The sequence below is a fragment of the Nematostella vectensis genome, chromosome 12 (genome assembly GCF_932526225.1).
Source record: "Nematostella vectensis chromosome 12, jaNemVect1.1, whole genome shotgun sequence".
NCBI lineage: Eukaryota > Metazoa > Cnidaria > Anthozoa > Actiniaria > Edwardsiidae > Nematostella > Nematostella vectensis.
Genome location: NC_064045.1, coordinates 12,111,283 through 12,132,803, shown reverse-complemented (window position 1 = coordinate 12,132,803; position 21,521 = coordinate 12,111,283). Strand labels below are relative to the sequence as shown.

The 21,521-nt window shown below is 40.4% G+C and overlaps 2 protein-coding genes, 1 long non-coding RNA gene and 1 pseudogene across 4 annotated transcripts; all 4 read right to left on the bottom strand.

The window, feature by feature from the left end:
• Positions 1 to 328: 328 nt before the first annotated feature.
• On the bottom strand, positions 329 to 3,284 carry LOC125557410. Its single transcript, XR_007305264.1, has 3 exons — positions 2,958 to 3,284; positions 1,862 to 1,947; positions 329 to 678 (listed from the first exon to the last, which is right to left on the bottom strand). It is a non-coding gene; the product is annotated as an uncharacterized LOC125557410 (long non-coding RNA).
• Positions 3,285 to 3,793: 509 nt separating this feature from the next.
• On the bottom strand, positions 3,794 to 20,408 carry LOC5520525 (centromere protein M). The gene is made up of 6 exons (XM_048719986.1): positions 20,207 to 20,408; positions 19,980 to 20,059; positions 19,281 to 19,379; positions 18,817 to 18,896; positions 5,058 to 5,149; positions 3,794 to 4,563 (listed from the first exon to the last, which is right to left on the bottom strand). Exons 1-6 carry the CDS (start codon positions 20,270 to 20,272, stop codon positions 4,429 to 4,431), a joined length of 552 nt encoding a protein of 183 aa, XP_048575943.1. The 5' UTR covers positions 20,273 to 20,408; the 3' UTR covers positions 3,794 to 4,428.
• On the bottom strand, positions 6,956 to 18,665 carry LOC125557406. 2 transcript variants are annotated; one of them, XM_048719983.1, is made up of 3 exons: positions 18,439 to 18,665; positions 8,582 to 8,616; positions 6,956 to 8,501 (listed from the first exon to the last, which is right to left on the bottom strand). In XM_048719983.1, exon 3 carries the CDS (start codon positions 8,454 to 8,456, stop codon positions 7,476 to 7,478), a length of 981 nt encoding a protein of 326 aa, XP_048575940.1. In that variant the 5' UTR covers positions 8,457 to 8,501; positions 8,582 to 8,616; positions 18,439 to 18,665; the 3' UTR covers positions 6,956 to 7,475. The 2 variants fall into 2 exon arrangements, with proteins under 2 accessions (XP_048575940.1, XP_048575941.1); XM_048719984.1 differs by lacking the exon at positions 18,439 to 18,665 and having other exon boundaries at positions 8,582 to 8,712.
• On the bottom strand, positions 8,815 to 13,300 carry LOC125557404 (annotated as a pseudogene).
• Positions 20,409 to 21,521: the final 1,113 nt, after the last annotated feature.

Below are 21,521 nucleotides of genomic sequence, written 5' to 3'. Positions count from 1 at the left end.
GAAACAGCAAAAAACCCTTTGTACAATGTCTCAGCTTGTATACTTACACATATACATACACCAAACAACTGAAGGGCTACTAAAGAAATGCCTGATATCCATCTAAGTGAGATTGATATCTTTCTACTTTTTGGATCAGAATGCACCTGTATAGTATTTTGTTTTTATCTTGCAATCTATGATGACTTCAAATAATGTAGAAATAATAACAATTGAATTAGCTTTTGTTTCTATTTGCCCAAAACCGGTCTGGATCCTTAGTTTTATAAAGGGTTTACCCAAACATATGTTTTATACTTTAAGTTAATTATAAGTTGATTATACAAAATAGAGACATGACTTTTACTGTTTTCATTCAATGGATATCCTCCCTGTATTTACACTTGCTTTTACTGTAAGAATGAGAAGTCTTGAACTGAATGGATAAAAAAGAAAGCTTTTTGGTTTATTCAAAAGTATAATCTATAATGCAGTTTATAAAATATGACTGGTTGCTTTACACACTTCACTAACACATCAATCAATCTTATAGCAACAAAACATGTTTCCTTTACAAAGGAATGTTTATGATTTAAAATCACATGGAAAATGTAATACATGTCTATGTATCTGCTTTTTCTTGAGGAATATATCTTGTTGATTATTCAGATGTCACCATGACTTGCTTCTTGGGTATAGCTAGGATAGAATCATATAATTGATTAGAAATTATATAATAGATTCAACATGCAAGTTTGGCCCCCAATTCATTCAGACAAACTGTTTAGTTAACATTACTAGAATACAAATAATGGACTGATCCCAACGATAAAAAAAAAACACTACCATTTATTACATATTTATACTTGAATTCCAACTTATAATAGCTTGTAAACTGGTAAATAGAATTAAAACTTCACACACCACAAAACAATCTTGTCCTAGCTCGAGAAAGTCAAGATGCATTTTCTAGCAAAACAGAGTTTCCCCGCCACTTTAAGTACCTATAAGCTTATGATGACTAATTTAAATCCTGTTTTCTGAGTTTTAAAGCTATGAAAAGTAAATTTTAGGCATAAAAAGCTCATCTAATCTTCGAGGTTTGAAATCGTTGTTTTCCGATCATGCGTTTGCTCCTTTTTTGCATAAATCACGTTGGTTTCGTAGCTTTACTTCTACTGAGTTTCCTTTTTTACACATTCTATCGGGCTAGAAGGTAGAGTTGGCATTTTTATACATCAGGACGTGCTTTGAAACCTCTCCCCTCTGTGTTTTGTATTTGACTCGGGCCGCCATCTTGAATTTGATCCTCACTCCACGGCGATTGATTGACAAATGAGCCGATGCTTCCAATGGAAGCACACTTTTATACCGCGCCTTCGTGTTTAAATTCTGATAAAAGACCACGTACGATTTTCCCTATAATTTTGCTTCAATGTATCTTGTTTGCGACGCGCCCCTTCCTTGTTTAATTAGAAAACCCGGTCAAGTTACGGTATAAATCAACACAAGTTTAAAAAGGTATGTTAAACGCCTCTGTGATACAAAGTTAGCACTTCGTCGGAGCAACGGAGCAATACAAACTGAATCGGATGGGTGAGTGGTACAATAGGCATGATCTAAAACGTTGGTGTCCAGATTTTTTTTCACAATGGCGTCAAATAAAAACTTTGTCTAGGGCTCTTTTTCAAGATGGCGTATGAGAAATGTCCTAATAAGAAATTTGCCGAGCGAGCTGAAATAAAAAACACACACAGAATGATATATTCAATAAAATTAGGCAAGGCAGTAAAATATCCCGCCCAAAAATCTCAAGCAGCATAACGTTTCAAATTGATGCGAACTGGTGAAAAAGATACCGCACAAAGAGGCAAATACCTACCTATCTCTTCTGTGCCCAGAAACACCCTGATTGGTGTTTATTTTATCGATAAAATTTCCTTCTTAGGTATGTATCTCTGTTGGAGTCTGAAAGCAAAATGTCACAAAAAATAATTACCCCCCCCCCCTTTGTCCCTGGGCCACCCCCCGAAGCTACATCCGCCCCTGACAAGCGTCTGAAAAGTACAATCTAGAGACCCTCTTGTTATAATCTAAATAACAGGACACCATACCTTGGTACGATATCTAGACAATCCTCTCAGTACTTAGGGCAAATTGTACGAAAAACAGACAGAAAACAGAACGGGCCGCCCGTTTCAAGTTCCACACTACCCAGTCAAATTGATATTTTGACAACGAAGTCATTTCTTTAACGTGGCTTGGATGCGATTTTTGGTTTGCGTTTTGGAGTAGGCCTATATTTTACGGGCGTCTAGGGGACTTATAGGAATGATTGCATAAATGTTATCATAAAATTGCGTTTTTTATCACAATATAAAACATGGTATTATAAAGTGCGTCAATTTCATGATAAAATTCCCGTAAATACCAGGTATTTGAAATGGGAGGTGGTAGCCGGCCGTTCAATACTTATTTTGCTCATTTTGCAGTTTGAAGGTGGGAAAAATTCAACAAACAGGAGATTGTGAAATTATTTTCGTGGGGCAATACGAAATTCCGTTATGCCCTCAGAGACGGGCAATACGGGAATGTCACGACTACCAATAAGCCAATCACAGCGCGCGTTCTATCGTAGCCATATAATAAAATACAATAATCTTTATTTATCGAGGGTAGCATATTAACTGAATTTACAGTTTTCTAACATATGGCCCTCATGGCCTCGTTCTAAGTCGTTTATCGGCTACCGCCGTGACACCAGCATAAATGGTAATCTAGTGCGTATCTTAAGGTACGGTAATACGCAACATTGCTGCAAAAAAGGTTTAAAATCGATGTTGCGCGTCTTATCTACCGGCGAACAAACTTTTGTCGCAGCATTTTTTTTGTTGCAAGTTGGAAAGCCCAACATCGTTTTCTACCTTTTTTTTGCAGCAATGCTGCCACAAAAGTTGTACCAACAACAACCCCGGTACCTTTCCCTGTCTGCGCCCTGAATGCAAGACGTGCTCTATTTGTTCCATTTCTAAAAGATCTGCGTTCAAACGAAGCGTTTTCATTTTGAGATGACCTTCCCGCTGAAAACGCTGAAACGATACGAAAACGACAAATAGCTCTACAAAAATTTTACTGCTTTTAGTGACAGGGCCGTAGCAGGCCTCGAAATATGGGGGTTGGGGGTGGGCACAATACAATAACATCAAGAAAATATTGGGGGGGGGGGCACAGCCACGCCCCTACTGGTCATTTTCCTTAGAAGTTTTGAAAATATTAGGGGGGCACAGCCACGCCCCTTCTGGTCATTTTCCTTAGAAGTTTTTAAAATATTAGGGGGGCACAGCCACGCCCCTACTGGTCATTTTCCTTAGAATGTTTTAAAATATTAATTAGGGGGGGCACAGCCACGCCCCTACTGGTTATTTTCTTTAGAATTTTTTAAAATATTAGGGGGGGCACAGCCACGCTCCTACTGATCATTTTCCTTAGAATTTTTTAAAATATTAGGGGGGCACAGCCACGCCCCTACTGGTCATTTTCCTTAGAATTTTTTAAAATATTAGGGGGGGAGGCACAGCTACGCCCCTACTGGTTATTTTCCTTAGAATTTTTTAAAATGTTAGGGGGGCCACAGCCACGCCCCTACTGGGGGGTGCACTCCTGCTACAGCCCTGAGTGACCAGGGTATACCAGGATGTCAGGTAAGTTGCTTATTTCGCGAGATATGTAAAAAAGCTGGTTTGTCATGCGTATAAGTCAATAGTCAAACCTAGCAACACTCTTCATCCCAGTCAAATACAAATGCTACGACAAATGCTAAATATATGCAATTTAATTGTTAGGCAAGGTCACGCTTTAGTCATGGTTTACATGATACTTTGTACCGCTGAGATTGCGGGCTCACCAGAGAGCGAAAGCGTGATTGTACGAAGCAATAGCGTTGGCAGCCAGGGGGGGGACTCCCATATTATAAACACGGGGATGCTCGTAGGGAATTTCATTTTTACCCCTAAATATATAAAAGGTACCAAAAAGGGAGTGGCTCGAGCCAATTTTTACCCCTAAAAGGTTCCATTGAACAACGTACCTACGTACATTTGTTATTGAAAAGCATTTAAATCCATTTTTTAAAACTTTTTTTTAAATATTGAAGTAGCAGCTTGTTCGGACCCCTTAAAGGTACCGTGCCACAAAAAAATGCTAGCGCTTGAACTTGAACCCCCTTAAAGGTACCAAACCCGTGATTTTTACCCCTAAAAGGTACTACGAGCATCCCTGTCATCTCATTATAGGGAGTCCCTCCCCTGGGTTGGCAGTTGCCATGTTGAACAGTAAAGTATCTTTTTTTTAGTTACCTTGTACTTACTATTGGCACATACCAAATCAAAGCTAAAAAATGTTTATCATGTTGAGATACAAAGTGTCACTTTATGAGTTTAATAGTCCAATTTACATACTATCATCAACACCAAAAATTTGCCTTGTTGTATCCAAGAGCAGAGGTGTGACATCGCCATGGTAACCACAGGCTGGCTTGATGCGCTGAAGGAGTTTCTGTGCTAGACATCTCTGGCCATCTTTGCTCTGAAACAAATAGAAAAGATGATGAATTGATACAGTCTATAGACTGAATGGTTACAGTAGTTCAGAGTTTTTCCAGGGAAGCAAGGGCCATAAAATAGTTCCCGTTTGAAGGAAGGGGACCCTCCCCCACCCTCCTCCCAGCCTATCCCCCGCCCCCTCCCCCACCCTCCTCCCAGCCCATCCCCCGCCCCCTCCCCCACCCTCCTCCCAGCCCATCCCCCACACCCTCCCCCAACCTCCTCCCAGCCCATCCCCCTCCCCCACCCCCTCCCCCACCCCCTCCCCCACCCTCCTCCCAGCCCATCCCTGGTTCAACCACTGAGTTGTAGCAATAGCAAGATCCACTCTGTTTTAAGGGAAGGCATCAATGGTAAAGATTTCAGAGAAAATGAGATTCCAAAACATCCAGAGGAAAGCCTCGAAGCTTCAATATATTTTCATATTGTTAGATTTAATGAGTAGCAATTGCCCCCTTCCAACCAATTTTTATTCACCTTAAGATCTGCACATATGATAGGAGAATCATACACATTGGCAAATTCTATGACATCCTGTATGTCAACATTGTTGCATTCCTCTTTTTTAGCTGAAATAAAAAAGAAACAAAATTGTAAATAAACCATAAGAAAACAAAAGATAATATTAACCCATTGACTCCTGGCTATTTTTGAGCTGAATTTACAAAAAACAGACTGAAAACAGATACCTCCCCCCCTATTCTGAGTTTTATAAAGCCCGTCAAAGTCAAACACAGCTGCACCTAGTCAGCGGTATCCAAGCTTTCCAACAGTGCTTTGCGGTCCCCATTTTTAATCCCTCGTCGTTGTGCTGAAGCCAGCACAAGTTGATGGTTGCTTGTATTTTTCATCAAAAATACAGCTATGAGCATATAAGGAGAGTCTCAGGACATCATGAAGTCTTTTGGGGCATAATTGAGTGCTTTGCTTATGGATATTTGCAAGCAACAGTGGATTTATGATGATTTTTTCTTGTTTGGCTTTGCCTGGATGAGAAAATAATTTTCTAATGAATCGGCACAGCTCTTCTAAATGCTGTCTGAAACCAAATTGATTCCAAAATTGTTTACACTGCTATTCTGGGTCTGTATGACCTGGAATTGATTTGTTTGGCTTCGGGGTGAAAAGACTTATAAAAAACCATCTGACTTTGGGGAGAGGAGTGTTGACTGGCCCTCCCCTCGTGAATTTTTCCCTGGATCTCCCAGAATGCTTTTCAATCCGTAAGGGCATCTTCGTGGTTTTACAAGCCTTCAAGGAGTGGACATTGTGTTTTGAGGCCATGGTAATGAACCTGGAAGATCAGAATAAAGGTATCTATTTGTGTCTTGAGCTGTGTTTTCTGATCTCTTTCCCTTGTGTTGTATTTTGAGCGTTTTATTGAGAGGGGTGATTCTGCTTTTCTTTCCTTGTTTGATTTTAAATTTGTCAAAGAACCTGTGCTATCATTTGGCTTAAGAGTAGTTGCCAACACCTTGGTTGGATGCATATCTTCAAGACCATTTATCCCTTAGACTGATGCCTAAGTATCTTCATCTTGTTGTGTTTAGTTTGCATTTATGAATTTTTTGGGTTGTGGGTACTTCCCAAAGCCGGTACAGGACGGTTTAGGGGTCAATGTGTTAAGATATAAATAAAATTGCCAAAGGGGGGCACCAATATATATAAAACATATTGCAATAGGGAACAACAATATATAAAACAGTGGGGCGCCCCTGTATTTGAAACACTCATCAATATTGGCATGTTCGTCAATCAGATGTCCTTCTTTAGACACAGGATAATGGCTTTATGCCTAGCAATACACCAAACACATCTAAAGCGTGGGGAGGGAATTGAAATCCTCTCCAGGGAAATATTGGGGTAGAACAGAAGAACAATAGCAGACAAACAAACATGAAGCATGAAGCTTTCATTTGTTGTCCAAAATTCAAATGGTCCATGGTGTTTTTCTGATAATCCAAAAGCAATTTTTTTTCCAATCTCGATTGATCTTATATCTTCAAATACACTACTTCTCATGTTTTAAATAGTACATAGCATATTGCAATATGGGGGGTGACACCAATATATTAAATATATTGTGGAATGGGGGGGGGCAACAGTATATAAAACACATTGTGTGAGAGGTTAGTCTCCTTCGCAGGGGGCTGCGAAGGAGAATAGTGAGAGGTACACCAATATAAAAAATAGGCAGTCAAAGACTGCATGTGACTCAAGGTATAATGCATAAGAAACGTAAAGAGTAGAGACTTTAGTGTAGGTCTTAGCATAGTGAATTGTTTTTGAAGAAGTTAGAATTTACAGTGTAAGCATAAGAAACAGAAAGATGTGAAAAATTAGGTTGTGTGGCTAAACACCATAAAAATGTTCAATTTTGCAAAATATAAACATTTTATTTCCACTTCAATATAAATATATAACGTGAATACAATTTTTGTGGCTTTTCAAAAATATTGATATAGTTATAATATGAACAGTAACATCTTATATAAAAATATATTCAATAAAATCCCTTTAAAATAATATTTGTCTGTATTTTCACTCTATTTTGTAATATAATTGTGAAATGTTTGTTGATTAGAAACAATATATCATGGATGGTCTTGGTTGACCAATAACTAGATTTTGGCTTATACAATATGATCAATATGAGTTGAATATCAGCAAGACCATTGTACACAGTCATCTAGATACAATATGAACAAGAACAATAATGCTGGTTCCAGTTTTACAACTAAACGAACTCTAAATTTAACTTTTTTGAATGAATTTCTCTGTATTATACAAGAAAAGCAGAGAATATCAGACATTATGCCTGTAGTTCAACAAAAACTCAAAATATGCAAATAAATGTTTTTCTGTAGTGTTTATACCTTCGATGTGTTTTGAGGTCTAAAAGAGAACCTGATGAATGACAGAGGTTGAATTATCCACAATAAGTTGCTTAGTTCCAGCAGTTAAGAAAAGCTTGTTCAGTTCTTTAGGTGATAAGTCATCTATTCTAGTGTCGCCTTTGTTGATGGAGATGAGAAAACTTTGCAGGCCATCATTAAAGCATGTGTACATCTGCATTTTGCCATCAGTTTTCTTGACAGTTAAGTTGCAAACCAGTTTTGTTTGGCATTCTGAAAAGAGCATAGTTGTTTGGCAAGTTGGCAGGGGACATGTTATCATGTCATCTTCACTATCATCTTGATTTAGCGTGGTGTTGCATACAACACAAGAGTTTGCTGCTTTCACATTGGCACCGATAAACCGTCCCTCGATAATATTTTCAGCAAATTGCTCAGATGTTAAGTTTATGTCATGGATTTGTCGATCAGCTGGTTCAATTGATGTTGAAGTATTTGTAGATAGATATTTAACGTCATCAAATACTCTGATTCTAACATTCTTAAATGTGTACGTTTTTCCACATTCTACTCTGTCAATGAGGTCTTCCCAGAGAGTGAGTTTTATTGTGCTATGCTCATCACCAATGATACAGTCTGATTTCTTTAGCTGTTGACCTTGTTTAATGATCAATTGATTTTCGTGATTCTTTGTTACCACCTTAGCAACAATGTCAACTGCCTTGTATTCTGGCGCTGATAACGCTTCTTGCACCATCACAATAGATAAGACAACTTGAGAGTTATATGAGAATTCTGGCGCTGCTGATGTTATCTTTGATTTTTTCGTCATTCTGAACTCTTCAGAGGTACTGGTGCTAGCCATTCTTTTGGTGGCTGTGATTTTTATTGGTGATTTATTTTGGTATGGTTCAAGGAGATTTTTTCTTAGCTGTGGGTCATAGCACACGGCACGGACCTTTTCAGCTTCTCCAGTTTGGACAAGACAGTCAAAGTATGGTTTTCTGTTTTTTTTTCGCATGCTTAACAGGACTTAGGCTATGAACAAAACCCTCTAGTTGAACATCTGAAAGAATAGAACTTATTTTAGTCATTGCAAACACATTGTTTATTATGCTTTACACAACAAAGAAATATATATCTTACCTGGTGAGTCGTCAGCTTTGTTGAGTTGTTGTTGTCTGCAATTAAAAGGAGATGTTATGTAATATATACAGAGGGCCTTGGTTTACTATTTCATGGAACTGCTTTATTGCAAATTCAATGGATGAGTTAGCTCTATATTTTCTTTGGTATTCATTACGCTTTGATTTCTTTTCCGGTGATGCATTCATTTCTCTATTTTTTCTTTGGTATTCATTTCTCTTTGATTTTTTTTCTGGTGATGCATTCATTTCTCTATATTTTCTTAGGTATTCATTACACTTTAATTTCTTTTCTGGTGATGAATTAATTTCTCTATGTAATGTATTTGAGAAAAACCTTAGGGTCAAAACGAATAAACAGTAATGGCGGACTCTCGTTGTTTATTGCTGCTACCCAGAAAACCTTGCGGTCATACAAACAGGAATCCCAAACATTACATACTGCCCCACCCAAGTTTACAACTAAAAGATACTTGCTTGCTGAGGCCAGTAAAACTATCAAATTTATACACACAACATGTCAATAAGTAAAAAACAACAACAATGTCCATGACAAGTTCTTGACAAGTTGTCAATCCATCAGATCCGGAAAAATGTACACAGTGTGATATGCTGCTTAAAATTAACATACATAGTCTTTGAGGTGAGTAGGTGTGGTTTTGAGTCGAGTACTTCTTCGCAGAGTACTTGCAGGTTCAGAAGCTGGAAGCTCTGTCTTCTTCGGTTCCAATGAAGGTTCTGGAACTGTGATCTCAGGTTCCTTAAATTCCTCTGGAATCTGCTTGGGTACAGTTGTTTGCATTGGAACTTGGGCCAATTCTGTTGAACTCTGAAGATCATTGGCGACTGTGGGTGTGCTTGTCCTCAGGCGAAGATGGTCAACATGTCGTCGAAACACTCCACCTGAACTGAGTTGAACGACATACGAAACCGGTCCTGACTGTTGAATAATTGTTCCACATAACCACTTTGGACCATATGAAAAATTCTTGACAAATACTGGGTCATTCACTTGAAATTCTCTGAGTGGCACTAGATTGTCGTGTTGTTTCTTCTGTGCGAGCTGTTTATCTTCTACACGAGTGCGAATTGTGTCCTGACTAAGGGGGTTTACCAGGTCCAAGCGCGTCTTCAGCTTCCGGTTCATTAATAGCTCACCAGGTGTTTTACCAGTGGTTGCATGAGGTGTGGTACGATAGCTTAGTAGAAATCTGCTTAACTTCGTGTCTAAGTTTTCCTTTTCCCCTCCCATCTTCTTCATTGTTTCCTTGAAAGTGCGAACATATCTTTCAGCAAATCCATTGGATGCTGGGTGTTTAGGTGCTGAAGTGATGTGTTTTATGCCATTCTCAGACATAAAAAGGGCAAATTCTTCACCTATGAAGGCAGTTGCATTATCAGATACAATGATATCAGGCAGTCCATGTACTGAGAAGCATTCTCTTAACTTCTGGATGGTTACTGCAGCAGTACTGGAGTTTGTCTTGAATACCTCGATCCACTTACTATAGGCATCACCGATCACCAGGAACATGTGTCCTTCGAAAGGTCCTGCATAGTCAATATGTATGCGAGACCAAGGTCTAGACGGCCACTCCCACGGATGTAGGGGTGCAGTAGAAGGTGCCTTAGCATTACTTTGGCAGCTTGTGCAATCTTTCACCTTTTGCTCAATATCCGCGTCCAGGCCAGGCCACCAGAAATAGCTTCGGGCTAACATTTTCATGCGAACCATTCCAGGATGTCCATCATGTAGTTCCTGGAGAAGCTTGACTCTTCCTTGAGGAGGAATGACTACGCGAGAGCCCCAGAGTAGACAGCCATCCTGACAGCTAAGTTGGTGCTTTCTATCAGAGTAGGGCTTGAACTCAATGCGATCATTTGAATTGGGCCAACCGGACATTACTTGGTGTCGTACTGCACTAAGAATAGGATCTTTTGAGGTCCAACGCTCAATGTCCTTGACTTTAACGGGTGTGTTGACTTCAAGATGATTCATTACAAACATAATGTCGCCAGGCACTGGAACATTTCTGGTTTCATTTGGCAATGGCAGCCGGCTCAGGCCATCGGCATTACCATTTTTCTGGCCTTCTCGATATACTAATGTGTATGAGTAGCCTGACAGGAATACCGCCCACCTCAATATGCGTGGTGAGGCTGAGGTCGGTATTTGTTTAGTTGACTGTAGCAGACCCAGCAGGGGTTTGTGATCAGTGTAGATGGTAAAACTCCGTCCATATAAGTATGAGTGGAACTTCCTCACCCCGAACATGATGGCTGCTGCCTCTTTGTCGAGCTGTGAATAGTTCTTTTCGGCTGGGGACAGAGTACGTGAGGCATATGAAATAGGACGTTCAGTCCCATCATCCATCACATGTGAAATAACACAACCAAGACCATATGGTGATGCGTCACAAGCAAGGGTTAACTCTCTTTCCAAGCTGTAATGCACTAGAAGTTGTGAAGAGTGAAGTGTGGACTTGGCTTGGTTCCAAGATTTTTCATGTGCTTCACTCCAGTTCCAAGGTGTGTCTTTGACTAACAGCTGATGTAAAGGAGATAGTATTGTAGTGATGTTAAGAATGTAACAAGCGTAATAGTTAAGCATACCTAAAAAGGCTTGCAGTTCTTTCAGATTAGAAGGTCTCGGTGACTCTTGAATTGCTTTGATTTTCTCGTCAAGGGGGTGGATACCATCTTTGTCTATGCGGTGTCCCAGGTAAGTGACTTCAGGTGCTTGAAAAATGCACTTCGAACGTTTAAGACGGACGCCAGCTTTGTCCAGACGTGACAGGACTTCTGTTAGACTTTTGAGATGATCTGCTGATGTCTTCCCGGCAATGAGAATATCATCTATTCGTACTACAACATTCGGAATACCCTGCAGTAAATTTTCCATTGTGCGTTGGAAAATCCCAGGGGCTGAGGCAATGCCGTAGCACAGTCTATTGTACTCAAATAGGCCTTTATGAGTGGTGATAGTGGTGTACTTCTTTGATTCTTCATCTAACTCAAGTTGTTGATAAGCTTGACTCAGATCTAGTTTTGTAAACTGCACTCCACCTCCAAGTTGAGCTAGCAGATCCTCTGTTTTAGGAATTGGGTAATTGTCAAGTTTGCTAACTTGGTTCAAAGTAACTTTGAAGTCTCCACAAATGCGTATAGACTCATCAGATTTGACAATGGGCACAATGGGTGTTGCCCATTCCGAAAATTGAACTGGACGAATTGTTCCTTCTTCTAACAAACGGTCCAATTCTCTCTCTACCTTCTGACGTCGTGCATATTCTAACGTGCGAGGTTTGAAGTACTTGGGTTTGGCTTGAGGATCAATGTATATCTTTGCTTTCACTCCTTGAATTGTCCCTAGTCCTTCCTTGAATAAATTTTCATGTTTCTTTAGCAGGTCAGACACATCAGGGGATACAACTTGAACTAGGAAAATCTCTGGCCATGACAACTTAACATGTTGTAACCAATCTCGTCCAAAGAGACTGGGCACCTTGCCTTGTACAACTATAACTGGCAAGTGTTCAAAGAAGTCCTTGTACTTGACTTCCACTACAAGCTTTCCTAAAACTGGAATTGTCTCCCGGTGTATGTTTTCAAGGTTAGCTTGGTATCTTGCAGATTGAGAGATGAACCCTCAATGTTCTTCAATTGATCAAAAATGTCCTCTCCGATTACTGAAAGTGATGCACCAGTGTCCAGTTCCATTTGAACTTTAAGACCATTTAATTCTACATCTACTAAATACGGATTTTGGCGGTTGCCTTGACTGACAGCAAACAATGGATATATATCTTCATCTTCTATTTCTTTATCAGTATCCAGGACATGAATTGCTGGTTTCCCTTGTTTTGGATGGTGGTTTGAATTTGGCTTGGTTGTCTCGGACGACTTTTTTGCTTTTTTGAGACATTTGGCAACAATATGTCCTTTCTTTTTACAATAATGGCACGTGGCCTCCTTGAAACGACATTTTGACGGGTGGTGATTTTTTCCACAACGATAACACTCTTTATTTTCGCTTTTAGAACGCGGTAAGGGCGAAGAACTGACCTTTTTTACAGATGCAGACGTTGAACTTAACGTAGAAGGAGCAGATTGAAGTTCGGCCATGTGCTGTGCGGTCGTTTCCATAGACGAAGCAATGTCGTAAGCTTTTTTGAAAGTTAAGTTCTCTTCTGATAGCAAACGCCTTTGGATTCTTTCATTGTTAATTCCAGACACCAGACGATCACGCAGCATATTTTCCAGACTGCCACCAAAATTGCAGTATTCTGCCATGTTTCGTAGAGCCGCTACAAAGTCAGACACGTTCTCCCCGCTCAATCTGAAACGGTTATTGAACTTGTGCCGTTGCACGCTTTCACTCGGTTTTGGGTTGAAATGGCTCTTTACCAAGGTGCACAAGTCAGCATAAGATTTCTCTCCAGGTTTCGCTGGGGCCAGCAGATCAGACATTAATTTGTAGGTTTTTTTCCCTACCGAACTGAGGAGGATTGCACGGCGTATTTTCAAGTCATCGTCAGACGTAGTTACTCCATTTGCTTCAAAATAGAAGTTTAGACGCTCGATATACTGTTCCCATGAATCAGAATCTCTGTCGAATTCATCTATTTTGCCGTAGGTTGCCATTTCCGAAATCCTCGTCGCCAAAAAATGTAATGTATTTGAGAAAAACCTTAGGGTCAAAACGAATAAACAGTAATGGCGGACTCTCGTTGTTTATTGCTGCTACCCAGAAAACCTTGCGGTCATACAAACAGGAATCCCAAACATTACACTCTATATTTTCTTAGGTATTCATTACACTTTAATTTCTTTTCTGGTGATGCATTCATTTCTCTATAATTTCTTTGGTATTCATTTCTCTTTGATTTTTTTTCTGGTGAAGTATTATTTTGTTTGGATTGCCTGTATTCCTTCATGTATTGCCTAATGTAGGTAGCCCTGTCTTGCTTTTTTGTTTCATTTGAATTAGAACTTTTGCTTGTACTTGCTTGCTTTCTTTTTTCTGGACGACTCGAAATTGTATTTTCCCTGTCAATATTGTTCGAACTTTGTTGATGTGAAACAGAACATGTTGATACGTAGTGCACTTGACCAATATGTCCTATGTATATTGTTCTAATATTATTTATTATTGTATTTGCTGGCTCAACTAATGTGACTTCCCTAATATTTGAATCTGATTCTATAATATGAATCTTTAAACTCATTGCATCAGCAACAGCCTGTATTATAATATGATTGGCCCATGTTCCTTCTAGAGACATATTAGTTAAATACTGTGACCAAGATGAATCTATGATACTTTCAATAAATCGTTCAGGATTGTCCTTTAAATATCTCACCCCTAAAGCTCTAATTTCTGCATGTTTATTTGAATTACCATATAGCTGATGTGATACTGATTTGAAAAAGCAATCACCTCCTCCACCAACATCTAGTGGTGTTAAACCATGTCAAGCATTCGGTAATAATAATAATAATAATAATAATGTGTTTATTAACCCTATTGCAGCGAAAGCTGAATTACAGGGCAGCCAGTATATATATAATACATCCTTACATTTACATAACTTGTTGATAACGATAAGTACAGAAATTGTTGAGCCTATTCGTACGGCCGCAGATGGGGACAACAGACGCCGTACCGGACCGTAAACCATACCCATGGTGCGTTGCTACAGGAATAGGAATTTAGCGTTTAAGGGGGCCTCCGCGTTTGGCCTTTGCCACGAGAGCGATGCATGCCATTTCTCTACGCTGGCATAGTGTTTTCAATTTAGCGTGTGATAAAGCCTCATGGTAAGAGAGGTTTGGAAACACTATGCGCAGCACTTTTTTTTGGACCGATTCCACTAACTCTACCAAGTACTCTGGCAATGCCGACCAGACAGGCGAGGCATATTCAAGCACAGGTCTCATTGTGCTACAGTATACTTGAATAAGGTCGTTTGATGATAGACCGCTTTTCTTGAGCGCACGGATTGCATACAAACGCTTGGTGGCCTTCTTCACGATAGCATCACAGTGAGTATTCCACGAGAAGTCACTTGTGATGTGGACACCAAGCAACTTATAGCAATCCACGCGCTCAATAACACAACCATTTATGAGCATAGGAGCAAGCTCAGTAGAATTATAAGTAAGGAAGCACATGGCCATTTCTTTGCATTTCTTGGCATTAAGGCGCATATTGCGTGCAAGGGCATAGCTATTTATGTCATTCGCAACAAACGGAAGGTAGCTAGGAGAATTTCTTGGAACAATTTCAAAAACTGTAGCGTCATCTACATACTTGATGTGATACTGCCAGTCGCGCGCTAACCTATTCACCAATATTGCAAATAGTAACGGAGCTAGCCTGGTGCCCTGTGGGATTCCTCCCTTAGGTGATATTACATGGGAGCGTGAATCCCTTATCTTAACATACTGACTCCTGTTGGATACAAATGACGACACCCATCGAATGATACATTCATGGACACCTAGGTGACTCATTTCTGCTATTAGAACGTTATGGTCCACTAAATCAAAGCCTTTACTGAAGTCAGAAAAAAACAGTCTGACCCAGCAGTCCCCTTTGTCGAGAGCCTCGAAAATTATGTGCATCACATAGACCAGCGCTTCAGTAGTAGACTTCCCAGCAACTGCAAACTGTAACCAGTCCAGTTGATGTAGCACTTGATGGAATAGTGGCTGAAGCGTAAACCCTTCCAGTACCTTGGCGAGTTGTGATGTCAAGGCGATCGGCCGTAGGTCATCTTCGACTACTTTAGGGCGGGGGCACTTGGGGATGGGCGAGATCTCAGACTGCTTTAGTGGAGCAGGGACGTATCCTTGAATGAGCGACGCATTGTATAGATCGCAAACCACAGGAGCGAGTTCGATTGCAAAGGTGTTCCAGATCCTAGCTGGAATTGGATCAGGACCAGATGACTTGTTGGTTTTCACCTGGCGGAGGGCCTGGTACGCACGCCTATTATCGATCAACAGATCATCAGGGACCTGGTAGAATGACCCAGGTGCTTGAGGCGGGAGTGGTTCAAAGTGCGCAGTTAAACTACCGAGAAAATTGTTAAATCTAGTAGCTAGGTCAGAGGTTGTTGGAATGTCGTCACACAACATCTGTTGAGACCAGTCACGTGAAGACCCGCTGTCCCCAGATAGACCCTTGACTTCTTTCCACCACCTTTTCACATTGGTATTCTTGAGTTTGGCGACTTTGGTCTTATAGTAAGAGGCTTTGCTTTTTTTGCACTCTTCCTGAACAGAGTTTCTGTACATTTTGAATTGCGGTGAGTCATTTCCAAATTGATGTAATGCCTTTTGGCGTTTGGAAACAAGGTACTTGAGCTTATTGGATACCCACGGTTTATCACTACTGCAAATCGATATCTTCCTGAGAGGGAGATACTTATCGACAGCCATATACAAAACATCCGAAAATGCCTGGAATTTTTCAGAGACCAGCTGTTTGTCAAATACTTCGGTCCAGCGCTGCTGCGTTATCCAACAGCCAAAGTCCCGGATCTTACTGGGCCGGAGGTCACGTTTCCAAATAGTTGTCTTAGCCCTAGGTTTGAGAGACCTCAGAATAGGCGCTATAAGCAACGTGTAGTGGTCGGATCTTCCAATCTTTGGCAGCTGGCACACAGGAGCGAAGGAGTTGGGCATGTTGGTAAGGCACCAGTCGAGGATGCCGGTATCACGGGTCAGTACTTTGACGATCTGAGAGAGACCCGTAGCACGCTTTGTAGCGACTACACTGAACCGAGTACTTGTGGGATTGAAATCACCGCAGATAAGAACAAGTCCCTCTGGATGATTACGTAGGAAGCTCTCAGTATTAGACTGCAGATGTTCTAGGAGCCTACAGTTCTCAACCTCGCCACAACTAGTGGAGTGGTATACAGATCCAAGTAATATCCTGGAGATTTTGCGAGGGAGCCTGCGTGGTCTAGCATCAATCCATATCGATTCGATGTCCTGTGATTCGTAGTCAGACAGTCTTGTGCACGAGATGTTAGAGTCGACGTAAACGCATACACCACCACCAGACGTGTGTGTTCTATCGCGCCTGAAGCACGAAAACCCGGGGAGGTTAACTGCAGCATCCGGGATGTCAGAGTGCAGCCAAGACTCAGTGATGCAGACGATTTGGGGTCTATTGAGATTAACAACAGTTCGAAGCTCATCGATCTTGTGTTGAATTGATCTGATATTACTGTAAACCAAACTAGGAATTGAAGCTTTAAGAGTTCCAGCAGCGACATCATCGACTGATGGGGTACCTGTGGTCTCAGGCACAGGGAGACCATCCGAACGGTTGACTCGGGACTTACGAGAGGATCTAAAAGGTTTTCTAATGCCTAGATCCTTCAAACGAAGCCACAGTTCTTTATCAATACGTTGCTTGGGTTGTGTTTTCCTAATTGACTTCAGCGTAGCGCTGTCATAAACCCTTCTCGAGCTCAGAGAACGTATCGGATTTCCAAGATGGCGGACATGAGCACTCGGATTCGGGAACCCATGATCTTGACTGAAACAAGGCCAGATGATGATAAAACAGGGCCACCAACACACCAGGAATAAGGACTGCCATTTAGCTGATGTAATAGGCCACATGCCGGCCGCAAGATAGGCTTGAAATTGAACGTTGGACAAAAACAGACAGACAAATTCTAACGTGGGGCAACCCGTGGAGGTGCCGTGGAGGTATCTTAACGTAAAGTCACCATTACTATATAAACATATATCTTCAATATTATTATTATCAGTTACAGGACCAGGATTCAATTCAATGTCCCCAGACAATAAAAGAGTTTGTTTACATCCATTATACCTCACTGATGTTTTACAAGTTGCCCTAAAAAAGGAGCTATAGAAACTATTAAGTCTGTTAATGTATTTCAATTTCCAATAATTATAGTTTGTAGCAATTCTGTAAAAAACAGATGAAACAGGTGTGCCTTTAATAATCATCTTTTTGTGTCTTTTTCTTAACTTTCTATATCTGAGCAATCTCATAACTTTTTTTAGGGATATTCTAGATGGTTCTCTATCTCTACATTTGTGATTTAGTTGCTTTGAACATATTCGAGAATGTCTATGATTTTCTTTACACTTGGAGATCTTGATAGATGGACAAGATGCATGTTTATTATTATCATGTTTGTTTTCAATACTAGGCATAGTTTTCTCAAATGCATTTGTTATACTGTTATTACTAGTTTTTGAGGTGAATTCGTCAACAAGATTACTTCGATCATTATATACAGTGCTAAAAATGTGATTTGTTTGCCCTGTTTTATCCGACAAATACAGCAACATGTACACAGGTATCCCGAAAATACTTTTGTTCACAAATTGGTTTCCACAATATTTGCCATTATAGTGCCTTTCAGTCACATTGCTGTGATTATTAGTTTCCCGAAGGAAATTTTCAGTGTGCCGAAGCACAGTTAAGATCACATTGCTGTGATTACTAGTTCCCCGAAGGGAATATTCAGTGTGCCGAAGCACATTTTGAGCCCCATTTCTGGGTTTGTTTGCTTCCCGAAGGAATTCTATGCTCTCCCGAAGGAGATTTTGAGCCCCATTTCTGGGTTTATTGGTTCCCCGAAGGGAATTGAAGGACACCATACGGCCATAAGGACTGGTCTTGTGTAATAAGGCAAGCGATGCAATCGAGCTTTTGTTGGCAAACAAACCACATAAAGCACCCCAAAATCTGAAATATTCTTTAGAAATACCAACATGACAAATGCATAAAAGGTTGTGCCTAGTACTAAACACAAAAGGGATAGAATACATTGTAAAAGAAGTATTAAATCAACTCACCTTCACAAGAGCTCGTGAAATCAAACGAGAAGTGCGAAGAGAAAGCACATGTTTGACTCCAATCATTTTTTGCTCGTGGACTATAATTCAAAACAACGTCGTAATCCGAAATCAATCCGATCCCTCTTCGCCAGCGACATCTACGACGACGATCACGTGTTCGATGAATGACCGCTAGGAACGCCTGCTTCAAGTGAAATTCTATTGTTTACAACTCTCTCTTTCACTCACTCAAACCGATGGCATAGTGACGAGAGGCCCCATAAGGCCTTTCGTCACAAAAACACATTGTGGGAGGGTGGCGGGCACCAGTATACAAAACATAATATTCTGCAGGAGGTAAATGAGAAATTTAGCTAGCATAGATGTAAAACTTACCATTCGTAAGGATAAAACAACATCGACCCAGGAAATAATCAACAGCAAGACTCTTGACTGACAACTTTACGACATCAAAGCTGAAATGATATTAGTAAACATAAAAGTGATACTATGATATTCTAAATATATAATTAATGAGAAATTATTAATGGCATGGTCTCACAGGAACTGCTGAAGAATTGAATAAAAAAATAATGAAAACAAGTCACTTAATAAAATAAAAATTACAATCAAACCAAAACTGGGAACAATAAACAAGACAAAAAATCAAATTATTTAATGATAAATGTCTAAAAGTTCTGAGCAACACTTGCTTTGAACAAATGCAAAATAACACACAATCGATTACCCTGGTTCCAGAGCCTCAAACATCTCTCTATTTAGTGGCCAGCGAGGATGAGACGTCTCAAGTACCAAGTTTTCAATTTTAAGAGTATTTAGCCTCTTAGAATAATATTCACCTCAGTTTGTTTTCCAAGTCTATAAAAAATGTCACATAATCTATTCTTGGTCGAAGATTTTGGTGGTCATTTGGAAGAGGTAGGGCTGTTGCTGTTCTTCTGCAAATTCAAACACATCTTCATATACTGCCATAATTTCTTATAAAAATAATCAATAATGGATTTTAAACAAAAATAGATTCTGTGTACCATTTCTAGTTGTTTAAACAGCACAGCATTACCCAATCGTCCATCATCATAAGTAGCATTTATTTGATGGTGGTGTATTTGCTAGGGGATGAATGGCTTGTCCCCTTCCCCCCAGAGAAAAGAAAATATTTCTTGTAACAGCATTGATAATGACATTAATGTGGTGATTTTTTAGGAGAGCACAATGAGTCTGAGCCTAAGATATTTCTTTTATTTGCTCCGAATGCAAACGCTATTTTTTCACATTTTCATTGCAGAATTCCTGCTCTTTTGCTAGGGGGCAATTGATTCTTCGTCTGGTAAACAGAAAGATCTAAAATAGAGCATTTGTATTCAAACGCCAATTAGCCCATCATGCACGATAAACCTGACAGCATTGCTGGCTCGGTGATGTTGTCGCTGTTTGTTCACATGTTGGCATGTTCTATAAAGCAAGTCTCCTTAAATTCTATTCGTTTTCAGCTGTTGTCGGTTATGATTGCACGGGGGTTTAGGCCACATTTTGCTTACATTTGTAAAGGGAATTCTGTGTTGCATTCGTTGATAGTTTGTGCTAGTCGGTGCTTGCCGATACCTTTGATTCCTACAAACTAAACGATAATAGGACATAGCACTTCAAACACACAACAAAAACTGGCAAGTTTTGTTAAGGTATTCAAGTAGAGATTTTATAACTATTTGTTTATACCGGTGGTGGTCAACACTTTATGAACGAACAAGAAAACTCTCTCCCTTACCAACGCTGTTCCGTGGTCTTTCGTTGGAAGTTTCCCGAATCGTGATAGAACAACTTCGTCCGCCATTTTGTATTTGGTTTTCCCGCGCCTTTTGGGCAACACCGCTGATGACCTCAGTCCCAGATTTATAAATACTAGTTACCAGTCGGACGCCCGATCATCTTCACACCTTTCGTTATTCTCAAGGGAGCACGGCAGAATGTGTTTCTTTTACCGCGTTCGAGATTTTAACGAAAATTAACCACTTTGATGTGCAACGCGTCATGTGTAATTGTTTAGTAAGGGCTTGCGCTCGCGGGCGCGCGGCTCGGATTATGAAGTGGATTGTGTCTCAACAAGGCCTCTCCGAGGCTCGCGATTAACTTCATGCATCTCTCGTCGTGCCGACACTACGCGTATTCAACATCTTCGGGCCAATGAAACGAACAAAGACCCTGTTGACAGTCACAATCCACTGTGGAAGCACGGGTGGCCTAGTGTGTTAGAGCGTCGGCCTCTCACCGCTGTGGCCCAGGCTCGAACCCTGGCTCAAACTGGGGATTTTTCCGGGTTCCTGCCTTGATTCGAATTTGTCACAAGTGAGTTGAATTTATTTTCCCGTGTTTCCAGTCTTCTCGGATAAGGACACTAAACTGGGGGTCCCGTCTCTTCAAGCTGCACTACATTAACCTGAACCGAAGGGACGTAAAAGAACCACTGGGGACGCAATAAACCCTCGGGCAGTGACCACCCCCAGTGACAGTGCTTACTAACCGAGGGCCATATGTTAGAAAACTGTATATTCGGTTAAATATGCTACCCTCGATAAACAAAGATTAAACTAAACTGAAACTTAATCCACTCCTTACTCTCTTACTGAACAAAAAAACATGACGCGTTGCACATCAAAGTGGTTTATTTTCTTAAAAATCTCAATCGCGCGGTAAATTATGCTGTGCTCCCTTGTTCTTCTTTTTCATGGCTGTTGTTGCTTTTCGCTTCTTAATGGGAGTTTTTTTATATTTCGGTAAATGTTGGCGAAGATTTCTGATTGGTTTCTGATTGGCTTTTGTTGTGTTTAGAGTTTGTTACCAAGACAACGCGTGACACACAAGTTATTTCTGGTGCGATGATGACGTATCAGAGTTGTGGTGGCGGGTCTGCAATCGAACAAAGCATTTGTGATGGACGGTGACTTCACCTCCATGTGTTGCGTACATAAACTGTGTGCAGCCCGTGCTAGTGCCGTGCTATTGTATGGCTCATCGCACTAGAATCCACTGTACGCTAAATTGTATAGCGCAACGCAAAGCAAACCATCACTTCCCTACAGACC

Bases quoted from the DNA above. Each gene is read 5' to 3' on its own strand.
- LOC125557406 (XM_048719983.1), bottom strand. From the start codon at position 8,456: ATGCGAAAAAAAAACAGAAAACCATACTTTGACTGTCTTGTCCAAACT.
- LOC5520525 (XM_048719986.1), bottom strand. From the start codon at position 20,272: ATGGCGGACGAAGTTGTTCTATCACGATTCGGGAAACTTCCAACGAAA. The intron at 20,060-20,206 runs GTAAGGGAGAGA...ATTATCGTTTAG, and splicing joins AAGACCACGGAACAGCGTTG to TTTGTAGGAATCAAAGGTAT. The intron at 5,150-18,816 runs GTAAGTTTTACA...TTTTTATTTCAG, and splicing joins TTGTTTTATCCTTACGAATG to CTAAAAAAGAGGAATGCAAC.